At 31.9% G+C, this 10,958-nt stretch overlaps 3 protein-coding genes across 3 annotated transcripts in view; 1 reads left to right on the top strand and 2 right to left on the bottom strand.

Moving 5' to 3' along the window:
- The first annotated feature begins 897 nt into the window (after positions 1 to 897).
- On the top strand, positions 898 to 2,372 carry LOC119834733. Its single transcript, XM_038359241.1, has 4 exons — positions 898 to 1,096; positions 1,204 to 1,401; positions 1,547 to 1,671; positions 2,232 to 2,372. The coding sequence occupies exons 1-4, from the start codon at positions 898 to 900 to the stop codon at positions 2,370 to 2,372; spliced, it is 663 nt and encodes a 220-aa protein (XP_038215169.1).
- A 671-nt stretch (positions 2,373 to 3,043) lies between these two features.
- Positions 3,044 to 5,830, bottom strand: LOC119834655 (uncharacterized protein C18orf63-like). The gene is made up of 7 exons (XM_038359123.1): positions 5,694 to 5,830; positions 5,458 to 5,596; positions 4,085 to 4,262; positions 3,877 to 3,973; positions 3,661 to 3,757; positions 3,449 to 3,583; positions 3,044 to 3,193 (listed from the first exon to the last, which is right to left on the bottom strand). Exons 1-7 carry the CDS (start codon positions 5,828 to 5,830, stop codon positions 3,044 to 3,046), a joined length of 933 nt encoding a protein of 310 aa, XP_038215051.1.
- A 788-nt stretch (positions 5,831 to 6,618) lies between these two features.
- LOC119834567 (centrosomin) overlaps positions 6,619 to 10,958 on the bottom strand; it is an 8,547-nt gene continuing 4,207 nt past the window's right edge. The window contains exons 2-10 of the mRNA XM_038359000.1: positions 10,181 to 10,358; positions 10,021 to 10,095; positions 9,868 to 9,926; positions 9,594 to 9,624; positions 9,396 to 9,503; positions 9,170 to 9,324; positions 9,006 to 9,077; positions 7,485 to 8,560; positions 6,619 to 7,286 (exon numbers count right to left, since the gene is read on the bottom strand). Coding sequence (XP_038214928.1) covers positions 7,093 to 7,286; positions 7,485 to 8,560; positions 9,006 to 9,077; positions 9,170 to 9,324; positions 9,396 to 9,503; positions 9,594 to 9,624; positions 9,868 to 9,926; positions 10,021 to 10,095; positions 10,181 to 10,358 — 1,948 coding nt within the window. The 3' untranslated portion in view covers positions 6,619 to 7,092. The remainder of the gene's footprint in view (positions 7,287 to 7,484; positions 8,561 to 9,005; positions 9,078 to 9,169; positions 9,325 to 9,395; positions 9,504 to 9,593; positions 9,625 to 9,867; positions 9,927 to 10,020; positions 10,096 to 10,180; positions 10,359 to 10,958) is intronic.

The following is a 10,958-nucleotide window of genomic DNA, read 5'->3' as shown; positions in this document are numbered from 1 at the left end:
AATACTATAGTAGACTACTCATATTGTTATAGTACGAGATCCGGCTGCAAAATCTCTACGTTCATCGCGTAGTTAAGCAAATTCATATTTTTATAATGATATCTGATTAGGAGAATACATTGATAACAGGATGTCCAATCTATTAGCGGCCGCGAGTAATTTTAATTAAATTAATTTGTCACAAAAAATCATTCACTTATTTATAAATATACCATCCACATCATAGCAATGTATATAAAGAATTCGAAAATGTAGTTATAATAAAATGTAAATGTAGATAGCGGTAGCGTTGCACACTCAGGCAGCGGTATATCATCATATTAAAAAAAAATAGCTTTATAATCAAATATAAAAATCATGCGTATACGTCATGAGCGTACAAATGCATCGAACTTTACGAGGCCGTATTGGTTTCTATAAAAATTGCCACTATTAATACATTTCATCAGAACTGTATTTAAATTATATTTTCTTATGATGGATTACCCATTCAAAACGTATAACTTTAATAAAGTCATATAATTTTTCAAATTCCTGGGAATCTTTGGAACTTAAACAGTAGTCTGTTTCATGTCCTGCGATCTTGATGCAATCGGGAATCACAAAACTCTAATTATGTATTTAATTGTTCAATGATACTAATAGGATGTCTTTACGGTCAATAAATAAAATATTTCATAATCCATGCTTAACCCCTTTTCAAAAGTAAAAAGTAAATTTCTTATAAAAATGTTTTCGTAAAAAATAAACTGAACATTTGTATATTATCTGTAAAATAATTACATTATTGCGAGATTAGGATGAGGGTACTTTAATATTACCTAATTTAAATCTTCATAAGTAACGTCGAGTGGATGTTCATTTTGTGTCCCTTAAATATAAAACATTGTAATAAAAATGGAAAGGAATAGAGACAAATTAAGAAATGCAATTCTGAGTAATAATGATAGAGAAGTGTTTGACCTTTTAAGTAATTGTTTAGATCCTAATTTTGAAGGTGGATGGCCTATTCGATTAGCAGCTCGGCTTGGATTTTATTCTTTAGTTAAATTATTTGTAAGATACGGCGCCAATCCACACCTACTCAGTGAATCGGGTGTGTATGAAAAGTTTTTATACCTTCAACATTAAACCCAGTTAATACATTAGTTAAGTTACTGACTACTGTTGGCTTTTACTTCTATGCAACAATTGATTTTATAGGGGCCTCAACTTTGCAACTTGCAGTATATTCTGCTAAGCATTGGGATATGGATAAATGGAACTTTTTATTATCATGTTGTGACTCATCCCAATTAGCTGATGGAGCCGCAGTTGCTATTATTTTTGGTAATATCGAAGCTTTAAGAAAGATAATTGCAACAGGTCGTTGCAATACAAATATTCCAACATCTTTAACAGGTGATTTAAAGTTGATTTTTTTCCATTCTTTTTCAATTGCAATACACTGTATGTCCAATGAATTATAAATCCACCAGAGATCGAAAATATTGTCATAAATGTCCTTAAAGATGTAAATTATATGATGTGTTTATTTCAACTGCAGGAAAAACACTAGAAGATCTAGGAAAAGGTTACAAATTACAGTATTTATTGGATACAACAACAAGGCATCACACATTGCAAGTACCGGCGACACCATCACCAAGAATGTCTAGACAACACAGATCGGTATACAGACAAAACTAATATTGAGTTTTAATCATCACTTATTGTAGTAATAATTTCACTGTTTAAATAGAGGCAAAATCCTCTAGAAAGAAACCGAAAAAATTATATCTGACCGAAAACCGAATACATCTGAACATTTAATGTCGTAAGAGTACAATATTAATTAGGAAAAATAATATACCACCACATAGTATAAAACAAAGTCACTTTCTCAAGCGTTTTAATTGTCTGTTTGAGTGGGGATATTTAAGTTAATTTTTTAAAATTATTTTAACGAGTTTTAGGCACCCATATTTTTTCCTAACAAGGCTTTATAAGTAAACCATCAGATATAACATAAAAAATACATGCATATTCCCTATTATACGTCACAATAATTTTGATATTTAAACTTAACTGTTAATACAATTCACTAAGTACACAGAAAAGTAAGTATTTTTCAATTAATATTCACGGAAACGATGTCGCGGGCACCAGCTGGTATGAGAATAAAGTATCGCAAATTACATATATTAGAAATCTTATGAAAATGTTTTTTAAAGATAGGAATTGTGTTACAGGATCTCCGAGAAACTCCTGTGACACATCACCGAAATTTGTCCCCTTCTGTTGCAAGCTTTTTTAACCTTGCAGCAACGCAAACATCCTTAACGCCTCCGCGTTCCCCCCTGGGACCAATGTTTTCACCAACAGCACAATAATGTTATAGTGGACTTATTGAATATTTTTGATATATTATTTTTGATCTCCTTAACAATAACTTAAAATATACGTAGTTAACCAATTTTGACGACTTGAAGGATTCTTTTAATTATATGTGATTAGAACCAATGGATTAATTGTAAACGATTTGCAATGATAATAAGGCTCCTACCACAAGGTTGTAACAATTCTTTGGTTTGTAATTATGGCCTATTATTGACATATTATTTTTTATAATAACCCTAAAATAACTTGGAATATAGATAGTATAAAATATTGGTGATATTAAGGATTCAAAAGGTTTGTAAATATTATGGACATACATTGTAAAGTACATAATGGAAATAATAAAATAATTAATGAATGGTGTTTTTTAATAATTTAATAATCAATGTATAAGTATTGCATAAAATAAAGAGAGAAATAAAAATATTTAATAAGCAAATGCGTTTTAATGGTGTAGTATTAATTTATATTCAAGAGTTTTTTTGCTGTGTTGGTGTGCATAAACTCACTGCCTGAGTTTCCGTTAACTGCATTTCCACGATTCCCTTAAAAATAAACAAATGTAAAGGAAGCTTAGACATATTGAGAAAAATTATCTACGATTGATGTGCAATCCTGAAACGATGGCTTATATAAAGCATGTGTCTCTACAAACGTTTAAAGCTCAAAGCCGCGCGTGGAAAGCTAGTAATATAGTAAGGGGACATAAAAGACAACTTACTTCATTATCGTTGTTAATTAAATTAATCGATGCTCCGGGTATAGACTGCACCTTCGTTTTTAAACAATTTACAAATTGTGCAAGCACAGATCTCTGAAATTAATAAATCATTTCAAAACAAATAATCTATGGTATACAATTCATACAAAAAAGATAGAAATATATTCTTAAAAAAGAGAACTGCACGTAGCTGATAAATTTCTGGGATGTACCTTTTTGAAGATACTTCATATCCAAGGCATTCTATGCAGAGAATAGCTGCTTCCCGTATATTAGTCGTGAAGGACAAAACATAAAATTTGATAGAAATATTTTATTCGTAAATATTAGTATATCTTTATAACTTACTTCAGAAAACTTAGTCATAGTTGTGATAATAGGATAAGCTCTGAGGAGACAAACATCGGGGTATATCAAAGGGTCACCTCGCCAAAAGCGAACGGAATAGCATGGCCGCTCTTCTTCAGGCAAACGATATCCATGCTTTTTAAAAAAAAAAAGTAAATCTTATATTAAGTATATTATTAGTTAATGAACATTAAATAGGGTCTTTTTCTCACTATGTTTTTCCAATGGCGACGTAAATTCTTATAGTTTTTGAAGTCTGCAGTGTTTGGAACGCTTTCATAGTATTCCTCCACAATGGCTTTATTTAAACTATAATCAAGGTACATAAAAAAAAATGACGCAAAATTTGCAATTAGTTACCTACTCTTATAAAGAAAATTTAGATTAAGTAATAAATAAGAAGCTTATAAAAATTAAGTTATATGTACCTGGGTAGAACGCGAATCCATTCGCCGGGCAAAAATTTTTCCTTTGATCGAATGAGGTTTATTTTTACTGGTTTAAGCTCCAAATTTAAAACGTCTGCTGGAATATTAACGATATTTTGAATAAAACATAAAGAGACCATATCTCTATCTTATATATCCTTTCATTTTCTTGATTTGTACCAACAAACTACAAATACAAGTTACTTACCATTGATAGTCAGGATGCATTTTATTCCCTCTTGAGGACCGGAAGTAGTAAGAAAATTTCTGTTGTTTATAAAATAATTGTAGCCTAACATATTCCATAAAGGCGCAATCTTTGCTCCCATGGTATAATAAAAACAGGTCTTGTATATTTCGTTGTCCACGTTACGAATATCACCTTCCTATAAAAGCAAGTTTTCATAGCACAGAGGGATAAAAAAAGCCCTTTTTTTTGGTTGATTGAGATGATTTGGATGAAATTTGGTGGAAAGAGAGTTTGAGACCCGAGAAACGAAAGAGGACAGTCCCGGAAATGCAAGGGGAGGCGGAATGCTTGTAATAAAAAAGTATTAGAAATCAAATGGGGAGCTGTGTTGAATGTATTGTACTAAGAATTAACTGTGATTCTACACAACTGCCTAATTGATTTAATTAGTTGTTAACTAATCGCAGCCTGTCACAAAGACTATTATAAAGTGATACCCTCGCTGAATAGAACATTGAATAAACAACGTACGAGTACGAACACCAAAGCACGATCTCTTTTTTGTGGAGAAATCTTGCATAAATACCCTAGGGCCCCGGGAAAGAAGCCGTGGGTTATGTCGGATTCTTACCGACCAAAACCCCACTGTGTTCCGTCGAGACGCTTAAGTGAATGGGAAACGGGAACTGGTTATAATTCTTCCGCGAACAAAAAGTACAATCCCTACGACACAGCTATATGGCAATTACTTATACAATAAATATTAAATTAGAAGTTGCATCTAACACTAGAATATATGACAAAATAAATAAAAATAAAACACCTCGTCTTCTCGTCCTTTACAACCAATAATATAAAATAATATCGTTTATTGGGCATAGACAATATAACAACTGTACGAGTTTTGTCCATGTCGACCCATGATTTGTGCATACGATAAAATTAACCCCCACTTTCACTCCCTCAAACTTTTAAGCGGCTCAACCCATTTTCCTCAAACATGTCTAAGAACACTCGCACATAAGTCACCTATAATACAAAAACTAAATTGAACATTTCGTTCGGGAGTTATGATGCCTCAGACAAACAGACATGTCAAACTTATAACACCCCTCTTTTTGCGTCGGGGGTTAATAATTTCTCGAGCCCTCCACACCGCGCTTTTTGCTAATAATCCTTAAACTTGAACAAAGATGCAAGTACAGTATCCTTGATTTTTGTTTGTTTATTTTTTTAATAAGCCGATTAGCTACATTAAAGTTCTGAAGCGCTATTCCCATGTTGAGTATGTACTTAATAAGAATAAATTTCGTTTATTGAACGTAAGTAGGTAATTGCCGTAGATATAAAATCTATTAAGTGAAGCTACAATATGTAAAATACTGAACTACCTGGACTAAAGAAAATCTTAAAAACAAGGAGTTTAAAAGATCATAGTCTTCGCCGCGACGGGGAAATATAATATGAACTTTTTTAACATCACTTTTATCAGGACTAGCTATAACAGATGAGTGAGAAAATATAATCATTCTGAAATTGAAAAATTATGTTATAGCAGATTCAAACAAAAATTAATTAAGTTTTCGCAGTCGGTCAAAAACATCATATTATAATTGTAAAAAATTACCTGCATTTCAATATTTTCCAGTGAAAATCCGATGGTGCTGAACGATCGTGTTTGTCTTTAATATTAGCAGTTGCAGTCACATAACCCAAATTTTTATAGTTTGAATTGAATATACGAATACTATAGTATTTATCCATTATATTAAAAATAACTGTATATAACAAAAAAGTTAAGAAGTTTTTGATATTGGCGCGTATTTATTTAAATCTCATTCGAAAATTTTAATTCACGCGCCAAAAAACCTTAAGGTGTGTCTACACCGACTTAAATTTAAAAAAAAAAATTAAAATGCATACCTACACATATATTATTTTAGATATTGATATTGTCATTAAATCTCAACTTATAAAATCACATTTTAGCACATTTAACTTCTAAGATGATCATAGAGCCATTTCAAATGGTTTCATTATGGTACACTGACCATGAAATCATGAAATCTGTCCCTTGACCAATTCCTTCTAAACTGGTAAGTACTAATTATATTTCCCACAGCTTCTCCTTCTGGCTAAAAAATATATAAATATATTATTTTTTTCTTTTTATTATCATTGGTGCACAATAAAGCGTTTTTGTTTGCTTCATACACTTACCTTAAATCGTTCGATCGTTGTCATCAGGTTTGCGGACCATAAATTATATGTTATTATTTATATTATTTAATATTCGGTAATTTATTATTTAAATTAAAGAATTCATTTAAACACGGCGTTCTTATAAACTCGAGGCAATTCTAATTTTTTTGGTGTCGTTACTCGATAATTCAGTATTTTTGACCGATCGGCGTGATTATTTTAGTGATTAATAGGAAATCGTTGTCAATTGCTCCATTCTAGTTTCTAGAGTCTGAGACTTTCATGTAAAAATGAATTAAAATCTCTTTAAACTATAAGTAATACACAAAAAATACTATTATATTATTTATTCAAAAAGTTATGGTCGTATAAAATACATTTAAATAAGTACAACTTCAATAACAATACTAATCATATAATTAAAACCAATTAGACTCACGAAGTCCATAGATTCGTTATTAATCACGATCGTTATTAAAAACGAACTGAAGAGGCAGGGACGACAAGACAATATGTGAGTAACATACTTTTTAATATAAACTTGTTGTGTGTGCTGTCAATTTATAATGATAAAAATTGTATGTTAATAATTGATTCCAAAGATACCGAATTTTGGAATGATATCTATACATATCATACTGACGTATCACGGTCATTCGGACGACTGTTTGTGGCCCACCTCTGTCTATCCATCACTTAGTACAAAGAGGCTAACAGATTTTACCTTTGCATGTCAAAAAGATTATAATAATAGGTAACTTTAAGGGTATGCAAGCACTACATCCACTTTTCTAAATTTAAATAAAAAGATTATGGAATACATTTTAATTGTGATGTTCAAGATGATCACGAGCTTTACGGAGAACTCCCTGAGTTTTATGAATTTCACGACAAATAGCCCGTTGCACGTTTCTTTTCCGCATATTAGCTGCATTTAATTGTGTTAAAGTCTCTGCTAGGGTAGCTTTAGTCCTTGCGAGTTTTTGTTTCAATACAACATTTTCTTCATATAGAGAACCTGTGAAAGATATTTTATGTGATTACTATTTTTCTAAACATAAATAAACAAATATTTGAATGTCTCTTAAAACACACAGGAAACAGTTTTTAGCGTGCCTATTTCGTCTTTTCCATTTTTTTTTCCAATTAAAAATTATGTTCATTTAAAATTTAATATTTATATTTTCTTGCATATTTTATAATAGGTTCTACTTACGTGGCGATAAATTAACTGCCTCATTGTGTTCCAAACTTGACAATCTATCACTATCTATACCTTGGTCTGGGGATGTTGGACGTTCCTCCTCAGAATGAAGTCCGTCATGGAACTCGTCAAACTTATTATCCACCTCCAATGGTATTTTACGCGTAATTTCAATTTCTAATTTAGAATTAGCCTCTAGGGCCGCAGAGAGTCTTTCTCTTGTTTCCTCCAATTCTCTCTCAACCCTCAACTTGTCGTGATGTGCTCGAGCTCTTTCTAAGGCAGCCTGTGACGCTTGCACTGTGGCCTCATCTGCGGCCCGACGCAGTGAACGCTCGGTTTCCAAAAATGCAGCCTCAAGCTCTTGTTTCTCTGATCGTAACTTTTCTACCAATTGCACATTATATGCTATCTGCTGCTCATTGGCCTTTATTTGGGTCTCGAAAAGTGATAAAGATTGTTTCATCTCTTCTACATTACTGTTTGCGCTATCCAATTTAGATTGCTCAGATTCTAAACATATTTTTAATTCTTCTTTTTCACTCACTAGCCCGTCGATTTGTTTCGTTGCATTAGCCAATTTTGCACCGAGTTCTCTGTTTTCGTCCTTCAACTCTTGGTTATATTCTGTCAAGTCACTAATTTGATCCAATAATGCTTGATAATTATTTGTTTTTCGGTCTTCAGTACGTGAACCGAATGACACACGTGATCTTCGAGATCGATACTTAAGAATGTCCGATGCTGATTCTCTTTCTACCACTCCAGCATTACAAAGCCCTACTCTCGCTAGCGACACATTTCTATCTGGCTCCGACCAATCCTCAGACTCGGAAATAGCATCAGCCTGAGGATATGATCTCTTTTTAGAAGAATGTCTATGGTTTTCGTCACTGCAAGTTAAGTGATGGCCAAACATCATGGTCAAATCTTCTATCCTCATAGATTGAGAAATATCAAGGTTACTTTCATCCATAGTGAAATCTTCAGGAGCCATCGATTCGTCTAATTTTAGCCCAACTGGAAGTGCTAAGCTTTGTTCCAAAATACTTTCGGCCAATTTTTTCTTTTCCTCTCCTAAGACACACCTATAAAAAATATAGTTATTTCAGATCTATAAATAATCCCAATTTTATATCACTAGGTTTCTCCCGCGGAAAAACAATCTAATACGAATGAGATGTTCCACGCGGTAAAAAGTAGCCTATAAGTAATCACTCTCTAGCCTCCCCACTATATACAGACATAAAAATCATAAGACAAAATCACTCCCTTGCGACATAAAAAAAAAGTTTTTAGTCCTAGCTTCACTACAAACTTTTCTCTATTACTAGCCATATATTCTATTAGTCAAACAAGTGATTGAACTAGACAAAAAACTGATATCCAGACACGATAAACTTATTACAACTCAACGTCGTTTTTTGTTTAAGGCATCTTTATGTCATTGGGAAACATACTTATATAACAAGAATACAGAACAAAAAAACATCCATATTTGTAATCGATATACATATAATTAATTATACGTACTTATGGGATAAAAGTTTGTCCAGAAAATAAGCCATTCCCTGAAGTCGCTTGGTGAGGATCTGCTGCAAGTTTCTGAAATTTAAAGTATGGAAAAATTTTAAAATGAATGGCACTTAAATTTTATACAAAAGTGCTATGATGAAAAAGTTACAAAAATACGTTACCCAGCGGGTTCTGTAGTTTGTTCATGATCAACGTTACTTTGTAGCTGTCTCACTTTATTTTCCAAATCTTTAATGTATTCGTCCTTGCATTTTAATATTTCCTCATATTTTTCCATTTGGGAATCACTGACGTGTGCGTATGTCAATTCCTTATTCTACAAGCAAAATCAAATAATTACAAAATATCCAATATGGTTATGCAACAACATAATGACAAGTGTATTACCAATTTCAATTTTTTTATTTCCTTGTCCTGTTGCTGAATCTTCTTCGTGCATACTTTTATCATTTTAAAAGCTTTCTGATTCTCTTTTCTTAATCTTGTTAGCTGATCCTGTTGACATTGTTACACATTCGATAATTATCCTTTTATAAGATTTTAATATAATATGCTTTAGCAGGTTAAAATATAAAACACACTTACCATTTCGTCATTTGTCGCAGTTATATTCTCTCTAAAAAAACAAACAGATTTTATTAATGATATGTTGACAGTTTTTGTTATGGACGTATTTAAATAAAATGTGCTCTGAACACAATTATTATATTGAAATTATTTCGGAGTACATCTACAAGTCTTTATTGAAAATCAACTTTGACAACATTAAATAATGTGATAAATACAGCTTTGCTAAATATTAATTAACCATTTCTGGCAAATAAATTCCTTTTGTAGTTAAATAAATCTGACTGCTTACCCCGCCGATTCAGATTCCTGGTAAGTTTCATTAGCTTTCTCCTCGAGGCCATTTGTGTCCTAAAACACACAAAAAAAATTAAGGTCGTGAAATAAATCCACATACATTTTATCCTAAAATTAGAATACAAGATGTTAAATTATTATATATTACCTTCTGAATTTCGTTTTCTTTTTTCAGATTACTGTTGTTCATTGAAACCTCCACGGCTTCCGTAGAAATCGAACCCTGAAAATTTATAAGCAATATATGAATTGGCTTAACTTTCCACCGAACTATGAACCATGTAATTATATATGGATTTTTTTTGTACCTGATTCTCTAATACGTCAATCGCTTCTGCAGCGGCTGCTAATAACTCTTGTTTATCACTCAGCTGCCTTCTTAATTCTTCTACTTCCACCTGAAGTCTCACATTATGTTCTAATAGACCCTGAAGAGAAGCACAAAAATTATGAATAAATTTAAATAGTATGAATATAAACTTCTTACTTTAACAGATAGAAATTTTCAACTAACAAAAAAACAATATTTTCAACTAAAAAATTATTAGCGTGTTGCATCATAAATACTTTATATCACACTACGAGCAATAGGATAGAAACATGCAACAGAAGCAAGTATTCATAATTACATATTAAATTTATTTTAATAATTTTACAATATTGTTCCAGTATTTAAGAAATGCAGTCAAATGTCTTAGGCGTAAGGTCTGCAATCAACCTTACGCTTCTCCAAATGTTCATGGGCGGTGGTAGTGCTAACCATCAGGCGGCCCACCAGCTCCATTGCCGACTATGACATAAAAAAGTAATATATTTAGAATCTGCAATATGTTTCTATAGAGAAATAAATTATTTTATTGTATTATTTTTATTATTATCAATGAAACATGTTGAAAAATTGATAAAAAGTATTAAAAATATATATTACTAGCTGCGCCTCGCGGTTTCACCCGCGTAAGTACATATCAAGATAAAAGTTCCCTTTATGTTAAGCTAGTTGTCCAGCTGTCTACGTACCAAATTTCATTGCAATCGGTTCAGTAGTTTTTGCGTGAAAGAGTAACAAACACATACACATCCTTACAA

The sequence above is a fragment of the Zerene cesonia genome, chromosome 1, assembly GCF_012273895.1.
Source record: "Zerene cesonia ecotype Mississippi chromosome 1, Zerene_cesonia_1.1, whole genome shotgun sequence".
Classification (NCBI taxonomy): domain Eukaryota; kingdom Metazoa; phylum Arthropoda; class Insecta; order Lepidoptera; family Pieridae; genus Zerene; species Zerene cesonia.
The sequence above is the reverse complement of the archived record's forward strand: the minus strand, read 5'-3'. Positions and strand labels throughout refer to the sequence as shown.

Excerpts from the sequence above, each read along its gene's own strand:
- LOC119834733 (XM_038359241.1), top strand. The coding sequence starts at position 898 with ATGGAAAGGAATAGAGACAAATTAAGAAATGCAATTCTGAGTAATAAT. Across the intron at positions 1,097-1,203 it reads ACACCTACTCAGTGAATCGG|GGGCCTCAACTTTGCAACTT; the intron begins GTGTGTATGAAA and ends TTGATTTTATAG. Across the intron at positions 1,402-1,546 it reads TATTCCAACATCTTTAACAG|GAAAAACACTAGAAGATCTA; the intron begins GTGATTTAAAGT and ends TTTCAACTGCAG.
- LOC119834655 (XM_038359123.1), bottom strand. The coding sequence starts at position 5,830 with ATGGATAAATACTATAGTATTCGTATATTCAATTCAAACTATAAAAAT. Across the intron at positions 5,597-5,693 it reads TGGAAAATATTGAAATGCAG|AATGATTATATTTTCTCACT; the intron begins GTAATTTTTTAC and ends TTTCAATTTCAG. Across the intron at positions 3,974-4,084 it reads ATGCATCCTGACTATCAATG|CAGACGTTTTAAATTTGGAG; the intron begins GTAAGTAACTTG and ends TTAATATTCCAG.